Source organism: Lynx canadensis, chromosome X (assembly GCF_007474595.2).
Source record: "Lynx canadensis isolate LIC74 chromosome X, mLynCan4.pri.v2, whole genome shotgun sequence".
Taxonomy (NCBI): Eukaryota; Metazoa; Chordata; class Mammalia; order Carnivora; family Felidae; genus Lynx; species Lynx canadensis.
In genome coordinates this window covers 105,884,428-105,894,767 of record NC_044321.2, presented here as the reverse complement: position 1 = coordinate 105,894,767, position 10,340 = coordinate 105,884,428, and the positions used below count along the sequence as shown (strand labels likewise).

The 10,340-nt window shown below is 36.8% G+C and overlaps 1 protein-coding gene across 1 annotated transcript; it reads left to right on the top strand.

The window, feature by feature from the left end:
• The first annotated feature begins 8,651 nt into the window (after nt 1-8,651).
• LOC115506893 (olfactory receptor 10A4-like) lies at nt 8,652-9,557 on the top strand. Its single transcript, XM_030304848.1, has one exon. The coding sequence runs from the start codon at nt 8,652-8,654 to the stop codon at nt 9,555-9,557; it is 906 nt and encodes a 301-aa protein (XP_030160708.1).
• Nucleotides 9,558-10,340: the final 783 nt, after the last annotated feature.

Genomic DNA, 10,340 nt, shown 5'->3' with positions numbered 1-10,340 from the left:
GCAAAATATTGGATGATGCACAGAAGAGAAAACCTGAATGGCTAGTGTATATATGAAAACATGCTTTTATCCTCGCTAATAATCAGGGAAATGAAAATTAAATTAGCACAGAGATACTACTGCGTAGACTTCAGAGTGCCCCAAAGAAAAGCATCTGCCAATATTAAATGCGAGGAAATAGATGCTGTTATACATTGTGTGTGGGAATGTGTGTTTGTACACCCACTTTAGAGAGCAATTTGGTAGTACCTAGTGAATATGAAAATATGAGTATACTCTGAACCAAAAATTCAGCTCTTAGGTATCTCAAATAAATGCAAGAAATGTTGGGGTGCCTGGGTGGCTCAGTTGGTTAAGGGTCCAACTTCGGCTCAGGTCATGATCTCACAGTTTGTGGATTCGAGCCCAGCATCGGGCTTTGTGCTGACAACTCAGACCCCGGAGCCTGTTTCAGATTCTGTATCTGCCTCTCTCTCTGCCCCTCCCCAACTCATGCTCTATCTCTTTCGTGCTCTCAAAAATAAACAAACAGTAAAAAAATTAAAAAAAAGAAATACAAGAAATGTATTCAAGGATATTCAGTGCAACATTGTTCATAATGACTAAAATTTATTAACAGAATTGTCCCTCCTTTTCTAGACCAAAACAGTTCTAGATTTTAAATTTATAAGAATCTTTCATCCTTTGATTAGTCCATCCAGGGCAACCTCAAAGCAGGGATCAGAGAAAAATAATTCCAGCTCCTGGACTCTTCTTTTTAGCAAGTGAGGTATAAGGAAAAACAAATCCACAGTATTCCATATAAAAAAGAACAAGGTAGAACAACCATGAGTAAATGTATCAACAGGAACAGGTATGAAAAAAAAAATGTAAAGTGGGGGGAGGAAAGCAAGTTGCAAAAAGTTATGATGCCATTTGCGCAAAATTTAAAACATACAAAATATTACCACATGCTGTTATGGATACATTCATATGTAGTAAGAGGACCGATACATAAACATGGAGAATGTACATCAACTATAGGATAATAGATACCTCTGGGGCTCAAGAGATATTGGGTTGGGGACAAAAGGAATTTTCACTATACTGGTAATGTTTTATTTCTTAGAAAACAAGCTCCCTGACAAAAGTAAATAAATAAATAATGCCTTACCCATATGCTGGAGCACTGCAAATGTTACAATGAATGAGACTGATTTATGTGTGCAGATACAGAAAGATCTCCAAGACAAATTAAAAAGCTCTGTAGAATTATTATGCATGTGCAATGTCTTTTGTGTAAATATGAAAAATTGAAATGTATATAAATGCTGGTATAAGCATACAAAATTTCTGGAAGCACCCACAACAAACTGTTTATAGCAGTTGCCCTCGGGGAGAGAGACTGGTGGTCTGGAGTTGAAGGGAAGCTTAGTTAATCCTGCTTTAACTGTCTGCCATGCACAAATTATGTATTGTTCATTAAACTTACTTTTGAAAAATTTGCAAACTTGAAATCAAAGACCTGGTGCCTTGTGTGATCTTTAGGTTAGTATGCTTTGTATATTGAAGATTACGTAACATTTATTGGATTTTCTTTTAATAAAACTTCCTGCTGGGCCTTTGTGACGAGCAAGCTGGCAATTAAGGAAGAGGTGTCACTTTGGTGAGCTGTCCAGCTAAAAGATTTTTTTTATTTCCCTTAAGGCCAAGAGCTATATCTGAGACATCTTGGCACCTCCCCCCAAAATTAGTACAGGCCCTTGCCTGTGTTAGTAAATTATACCCATACATTTATTCCTTCATTCATTCACTCATCTATTCATGCAACAAATATTATTAGAGAACAAGTTTCACTGCAAACATAGTTTTTCAAGTACTTTGTACTTGAAAATTTTTCTCTTGGATTTCTCTGGGATGGCCAGGGATTTGGGACTGTTGTTGTTTTATGGGAAATATGACTTGATATTAAATAACCAAGTCACAAATGAACTTCAGAGTTATCCATTTGTATGTTTGCAAATACTAGGAAAATTATTTTCCTCCACAAATTACTTTTGATAAATTTGAATGATGGTGAAAGGAGAATATATTGTATTAGTGAAAATGACAATATTGTTACTATTGTCTGAAGCCATTGGCTCTCTTTTTCCCATGACCACCATCCTCTCCTGAATTGAGATAACCCACTCCTCCCTGGACTTCCTGCCTTGAGTCTCTTCCTTTGCTTCTAATATCATTTGCATAGCCACTCAAAATATATAGCTTTCTAAAATACAAACATGACTATGCTACTTTCCTATTTAAAAACTCTTTAATGGCTTCTTATTGACTTCAGGATAAAGTCCACACTCTTTAAGACAGTGTACAGGGACCTCCATCTTCTATGCCTGCCTATTTCCCTGCCTCTTTTCTGCCACTCCTTAGTGGCATGCATTATTTTCTCTGACTGAAACTCTTTCCATCTTCTTATTGGCTTAGAATACTTCTATTCATCCTTCAAAACCCAATGCATTGGAAAGATTAATGAAATAATAGATGAAAAAGTGCTTTGAAAAGAGCAAACAAAAAATCCCAATGCATATGGCGGGCCCTCCAATAGACCTTCACTGTTACTAGTTCCTCTGCAAACTGATCCCAAAACTCTTTTCTCTATGTTATATCTACATCTTATACAGTCTTATTGTTGCATTCATGATGTTGCAATTCCATCACTTTATGCATCTGTCACTTCCGCTAGTCATTGAGCTCCAAAGTCAATAGTTCAGTTTTCCAGCCTTTCTTCATCTTTATATCCCCAGCATTTAGAGTACTGCTTGACACAGAGGGATCCAATATTGTTTGTAAACTTCGAAACCAAGGGATGATAATGACGGTGGCCTGGAATACCAGGCAATGGTCCTATCTCTGCAAGGACTCTGTTTTATATGTTTACATAGCATTATAGGATGTTCACACAGCCATTAAGAAACTGGAGAGAGGACTCACTAAGTGCTATACAAAGAAGTTTTACTACCTCCAACCAATAACTTTTCTGTATAACCTGGAAAGCAGGTAAAGCATATAGAACCAGCACTAAAGAAACTTATAGAACCAGCACTAAAGGAACTTACTCAGGAGGCCAGATGTAATCTGTTTACCAAGGATGGAAAAATGACAAGGTAACTGATTTAAAACACTATCTCCAGCAGCTTGTGTAAGAGGACTTTTAATTTGATTATAAAAACCAAACTATAACAGTTGTGCTTTTAATTAGAATGTAGAATCACTTAAGGTTGACTGAAAGCTTTGGGGGAAGGGGATTTAGAAGTTTTCAAATTATATTTAATGATATAAAAAAGTAAGAGTATTACTCCCACCTTTAGGAATCCAGATATCTTTGAACTTAAAGACAAAACTATCTTCAACTTCCATGATCAGCAGCATCATTCATGCTTCTCAAATATGATATTAGCACAGAGCATGTAGATTTATAGTTGACAAAGCCTTTCCCACACATAATCTCATTTGAGTCCCACAGCAACCCTGTGGAGTCAGTAGGGAAAGGATGATTGCCCCCATTCAAAGTAGAAAAAAAAACGGGATTCAGTAAAGGCAACTGATATACCAGATTGCACATGCAGTGGGAGATCCAGGTCTAGAACCTAGATTTTCTGTCACTAGTTCTAATACTTTTCACATTGTACCCTCCCAAGCTACTGCTTAGTGCTTCCAGTAGCCTCTGGAGGCTGGCCTAGATGGATTGTGGCTCTGACCCATGTGACATGTCAGATATTCCAATATCCAATTTCACACCACTTAGTCAGCACTCACTGAATGGAAGTTCAGGATGTCATGAGAAGCAAACATTGATCTTTCAATTAAAAAGCAAAACTCCCTCGGGAGCCAAACTTAAAAATAATTGGTTTTCTTGTTTGAACTGTATCTTACCAGTCCCTGCTTACAGAAGGCTAGGAGTGTTTAAAAGACAGATACATTGGCAAGCATTATGCTCTTTCTAAACCCAAAGGGGCTAAAAATGTGTTGGCCGCAACCACCTGAAAACTAAAAGTGCCTTCTTGTGATGAACTCTTAGTTCTTCGTTTTGGAAGGCTGTTGGGCCTCAGGGAAGTTAGAGAGAAAAGCATAGTTGTCAAGAGATGCAAGGTTGGAAAGCCATGATTCTTAAGGTCCTATTGAATCTTTTTAAAGGATATATAATAACATATCTGTCATGCTGTTACTGGATCTACTGGTCAAACAACATAGTAGTGGTACAGCACACCAGTTACCTGTCTTAGCAACTCACTTTGGTTTCCACTAAGTATTTTGGGCTCCACATATACAAATGAAACCAGAAGACAGGCTCTGAGGAAGCAAGGAGAACATCTCTTCCATGGGCTCATCATAGTCATCTAGGGATGGCTTAAGTTTCCAAACTCAAATGGAAGGAAAATGATGAGGTAATTATCTTGATAATCACTATCAACACCCATCTTGACCCCCTCTCCTCTTCTGAAAGACTATCCTTTCTTGCTTGAGGATCATGCCTCCACTTGTGTATTTCCCCATGCCATCTCCTCTAACCTCCTCTGAGACACTCCTTGCTCTATCACTTATCCTTTACATGTCGTTCATATTTCCTTCTCTCTGGACTTAGACTCTTTGGCTAGAATCTTGGTCAGGTTTTTCCTTTACTAAAAAACAAAAGCAAGAATAAATATGAATATCTTCTGTCAATCCTCTTTTATCCCTGTGTGGGTTTTTTTGTTTTTTGTTTTTTTTTTTTTTTGCTCTCTCCCTTTCCTTTACTTCACTCAGTCTTTTTGAAATAATAATCCACATTCGTTGTTTTTATTTTTCACCCCATCCCTCACTTCAATGCAGTCAGGATTCTTGCCCCAGTGCTCCAATATTCGTTGCACCCTCTTTACTAACAATTTTGATGGTTTCTTTCCTCCCTTGCACCCTGTGATATCACCCTCTTGGTTTCTCCAACTTCTTTGATCCATTTAAAAAATCTTTTTCTACTCTTTCTTTCTCCTAAAATATGTGTGCTCCTCCTCCCTTCTCTGTCTTCAGCCCCTTACATATTTTGCTCAGTGTTTCCAAAATCAATTGTCAACACGATCCTCAGGTTTCTGGTTGTTTACTCACATTATTCCCTCTTCCTGGAATGCCTTCTCTCTCTTCTCCTAAGAAGGTATTACTTTTGTTGGACACCCACCATAGCTCTGATATAGTTTACTTAATCCTGTCCTCCAAACTCCTTTTTGCTAAAGCAGGGTTTTTTTTTTTTAACATATCCATCATGGAAATCTGCCTTAATTTCTTAATTTGTTGTTCAGCTTGAATGATGGCAATCTCCATATGGCTCCTATTATCCAGTTACCTGACAAAAAACTCCTGTCTCATAATATAATTGGCATCTTGTAAATTTACATTTACATCAACATGCATAAGATTAACTTTTTATCTCCAGGAGAAAGAGTTATAATTGAAATACATGTACAATATAGTAGTGAAATTATCATTATTCTCAGTTTTTTCATCTGAAAAATCAGTTGAGACAAATCAAAGACCTACTCCCAAATACCTGACAAGATAGTTGGGAGTATTAAAAATGATGATGGATCTAAAAGTTCTTTGAAAGGTATTAAACTCCCGACATGTAAATTACTAAATTGAAGGTAAGTCTTTCTTCAGGTATTTACGTATTACACATAAGGGCAGAGCAGTTCCTTCTCTGTTACTGACTAGATCTGAGATGCAAAAAAAAGACAGTTTACCTGCCTGGATCTTCTTTCTCAGTTACAAAATTAAAGTGTTGGTCAGATGATATTTTTAAAGTCCTTTCTGTCTTTAATAATCCATGGAAAGAAGTGGAAGAGACTTAACACTTATCATATGGTTCTTCCTTACAACTGTTTTTTCAAATATCCCCCAACTCTCTTGCCCCTCTTTTCTTCCATTGTTTTCATTTGGCCAAATTCCAAACCTTATTGAAACCAACTATTTGCCTACTCCACCCTGGCAGCTAACCATTGCCAGAGAATATCATTCAAGAAAGCAGTTTGGTTTCACCTTCTTAAATTTATGATCTCAAAGATCAAATTGCCACTCCATACTGTCTGGCAATCATAGTATTTGTTCTAGTAGGATACTCTTTTCATTTCCACTCCCTCAAACCTCCCATATGTCCTTCTCTACCCTACTTCTTTGAGAAAAGAGAAACCGTTAGAAGCAAACTCCATCATCTTCCTGAGATTAAATCTAGCAACGTAACTACAAATGTGTCTGTTTTATCTAGCTTTCCTCTTGTTAAAAAGATGAAGTGTTCCTGTCTTTACCAAAGATTAACTTGTGCCCTGTAACCCATCCCGTGTCACAAAGAGATTTCACTCCCCAAATTTGCTCCTTATTTACTTGTGCATCATCAATATCCCCTCCGTGCTGGATCACTTCATTAGCATACAAAAAAGGTAGGGTCAATTCTCATTTCCTCTTGGTTTTCATTCTACCTCAGTGACTCCTCTTTTTCAATATACTTTTCTTGTCCTTCTTTGTCAGGTCTAAGAGAAAAAAGTGTGTTAAAGCTTAGTGTAAATCATTCTTATATACCCATAATTTCTCTGTAGGTCTTGTCTGTTATCATGGCTTGAATATTATCTATATTCTAATAATTCCTAAAGTTATATTTCATTCCAGCCCTCTTCTCTGGGCTACATACTCTCAAATGCAGCTGTCTGCTTCTCCTCTACACTCAGGATTCTCATAAACATCTCAAACATATTACCTCCAAATTGAACTTGTGTTTCCCCTAAACTTTTCCTCCATGTTATCACCATCTAAATAAATGAAACCAGTAACTCAAACCAGATACTCAGGAGCTATCTTCGATACCTCACTTTTTATTACTCCTTACATCTAATTTGTTAGTAAGTCCTGGCATTGCTACCTCCAAAATGTATCTTGAACCTGTCCTCTGTCCATTTTTTTTGCAAAACAGTTTATTCAGGATTACTATCATCTCTCACTGAAATAGTCTCTTACCCATCTTATTCTCATTCATTAAAGTTTTTCTCTAATTCATTTATTACACAGAATCAAAAGTGATTTTAAACTCTAAATTTGATTACAATGCTGCTTAACATCCTCCAGTGAATTCCTATAATATTTAAGTTTATTTTTTACTTATGTATTTTTAAGTAATCTCCACACCCAATGTGGAGCTCGAAATCACAACCATGAGATTAAGAGTCACATGCTGTTTCAACTGAGCCAGCCAGGTGCCCTCCTATAGTATTTAAAATCTATGTTCCATAGCATGGACTAAAAGAACCTAAGTGATCTGGTCCTTTTCTATTTTTCCTACACCCCTCTTCTTCATTTCTCTCTTTGCCTCTTTCTGTTTATTTCTCTCTATATGTATCCAACTCCCCCTCTACCATATATTGTTTTTTCTCCAGTTTATTTCAGTTTTTCTAAGACTTTAAATCGTTCCCTCAAATCCTATTACCTCTGTCTAGAATACTCTCTCTACCACGCTCACCCCCAACTCTTACATGACTATCTCCTTCCCATTTTTTTAGGTTTCAATTTTTTTATGCTTTTCTTGACCACTGCAACCAATATACCCCTCTCCCAAACACACATACATATAGCATATTTCCTATTTGGGGTCTTTGTTTTTTACATTAATAGTAGACAACTCAAAATTATTTTATGTGTCTCTTTCTTCATTTTTATTCTTTATTTCCCACTAAAATGTTAACTCCATGAGGTGTGGAGAGTATTCCTGACTTGTTAAAAAAATCTTGACTTTTTCCTTATTTTATTCTAAGCACCTTTCAAAGAGTTTAATACATAGTAGGCACTTAATATTGTTGAATGGATTAATGAACGTATTAAATAACTAATATGGACCAGTGATTGTGAAAAACATGTAATACAAACCTATATGCTATTCCACAGATGGGGTAACTGGCTGTCAGATAAGTAATGTGATTTGCTCAAAGGCACACAGCCAGTAAGTAGCAGAGCTGGAATTTGAATTCAGGTAGGACTTTTTTTTACTATAACTAACCATCACCCTACTATCAGTAGTTTCCTTTCTTTCCACTATGCTTCCTCTAGTAATGTTTAGAGAACTTATTTTCAAATAAGTTTTAAGGATTAAACATCCTTCGACATAATGAATTTCAATTCATATAATTTAATTGGTAAGGAGTTTCTAAAACAGGAAACAGATTTGATCATAGACCTTACACAATTTACACATAAGTGATTCAGAATACTCACTACTGATAAAAACACCAGGAAAACTGTAGGAAAAAAAACAGAATAATATCTCCAAGGATAGAACACTTTTCTCTCTGTTTTTTTAAAAATAAATATCAGGAAAAATGTGCATATTTATGTGTCACAGTCACAGTTTCAAGGCCCCATACATTCTATATATTATGGGGTAATTGAAGTCATGGATTAGCTTTCCAAATGGATCTTGGGGAGACTGTGGTCAAATTTATTAATTAAGATTAAGAATCTTGAACTTCCAGAAGAAGGCAACTATGCTTGATATGTATGATGCTTCTAAGCAGTTTGATCAAAAATAATATTTGATCAATGGTCATTCTTTATATTTATATTTTTATTTTTAGATCTAAGTCATGGCTAGCAATGAAGAAGAAAACATGACTCAAATTTCAGAATTCATCCTTTTGGGTTTTGGGGATCTTCATGGCCTTCAGTTTCTTCTTTTTGGGGTATTTCTGGTCATCTATGTGGTGACTGTCATAGGCAACATTGTAATCTTAACTGTGGTGTCAGCTGATCACTCCCTTCACACCCCCATGTATTTCTTTCTTGGCCATTTCTCCTTCCTAGAGATTGGCTACACCACTACCATTGAGCCCATGATGCTGAGGACATTGTTATCAGCTCACGTGCCTATTTCCTTCCCAGGATGTGCTTGCCAGTTTTATTTTTTTGCTGCTCTAGTAGCCACAGAATGCTTCTTCCTGGCTGTAATGTCTTACGATCGCTACATAGCCATCTGTAACCCATTGCATTACTCCAGCATAATGGACTACCGGGGTTGCTTACAGCTAGCTGGTGCCTCTTGGGTGGCTGGATTTCTGGCACCCATCCTTCTCATGATCCTCACTTTTCAGTTAACATTCTGCACGACCAATGAGATTGACCACTTCTTCTGTGATTTGAAGCCCATCATGAAACTGGCCTGCACTGATACTCAAGTAGCTGAGATGACCTCTTTTATATGTACCTCTTTATTTGCCCTTGGCCCCTTCATGCTAACTCTAGCATCTTATACTCACATCATCTCCACCATTCTGAGGATCCCTTCTACCACAGGGAAGCAGAGGGCCTTCTCCACCTGTTCCTCCCATCTGATAGTGGTCAGTCTGTATTATGGAACTCTGGGCATTGTCTATGGCTTCCCATCAGGGCCACAGTATGAAGACTTATTGAAGTTGCTTTCCCTTCTGTATACAGTGCTCACCCCTGCTCTCAACCCTATTATTTACACCCTAAGAAACAAGGATGTAAAAATCGCTCTGGGAAAATTGGTGAAATGAGGAATGTAGACCTCACTAAAAGAAAGTTTGATTTTTCTAGCTGTTCTTGGCACTTTCTGAAAACTCTGGCAAAGTGGAAATCTTTCTACAGTGTCAAGAATAGTTACTATGAAATTGATGAGTTTTCCTTTGTTTCATCAACTTTATCCACATTAACGAACAAGAAGTGTGTTAAACTTTGATTTGTTGGATATTATGTAGGTTCTAGGCACTGTGCTAAGTTCTTTGCATGGACTATTGTGCTAAAGTCTCATAGCAACACTGTGAGGTAGCTACTGTTATTTTCCCAGTTTTACAGATATCACAACTGAGTCTCAGAAATTGATTCACTTGTTCAAAACAATCCAGCCAGACAGTAATAATACCAGAATAATAATTTGGACCCAAGGTCTGTTTAGCACCAAATCCATGATCTTTCCACTAACTCAGGGGAGCTCAGAATCTTGGAGTGCCCAAAATGGTTGCCTTGGACCATAGAGGACATCACTGTAGATGACATGTCTTAGGAAAACATGAGTTAGATGTGAAGTGAGAAGAAGTAGAAACATAATGTAATGCAGTCTAAATCCAAATCTGTCTCTTTTTCCCACCTAAAGTCTTGATAAAAATGCATGAGTTAAAAATGTCATGGGATTAAAATTCATTTTAGTTTCTCATTCCAGGATTATTTATTAAAATAAAAGATTAAAATCAACTTAACTGGCTCAATAAGTTAAATTACATCCACACAATGGAATACAGTACATCCATAAACAAACAAAAACAGCATAAAAGAATGAGTAA

What these genes read in the sequence shown, in the direction of transcription:
- LOC115506893 (XM_030304848.1), top strand. Translation starts at nt 8,652, where the DNA reads ATGACTCAAATTTCAGAATTCATCCTTTTGGGTTTTGGGGATCTTCAT.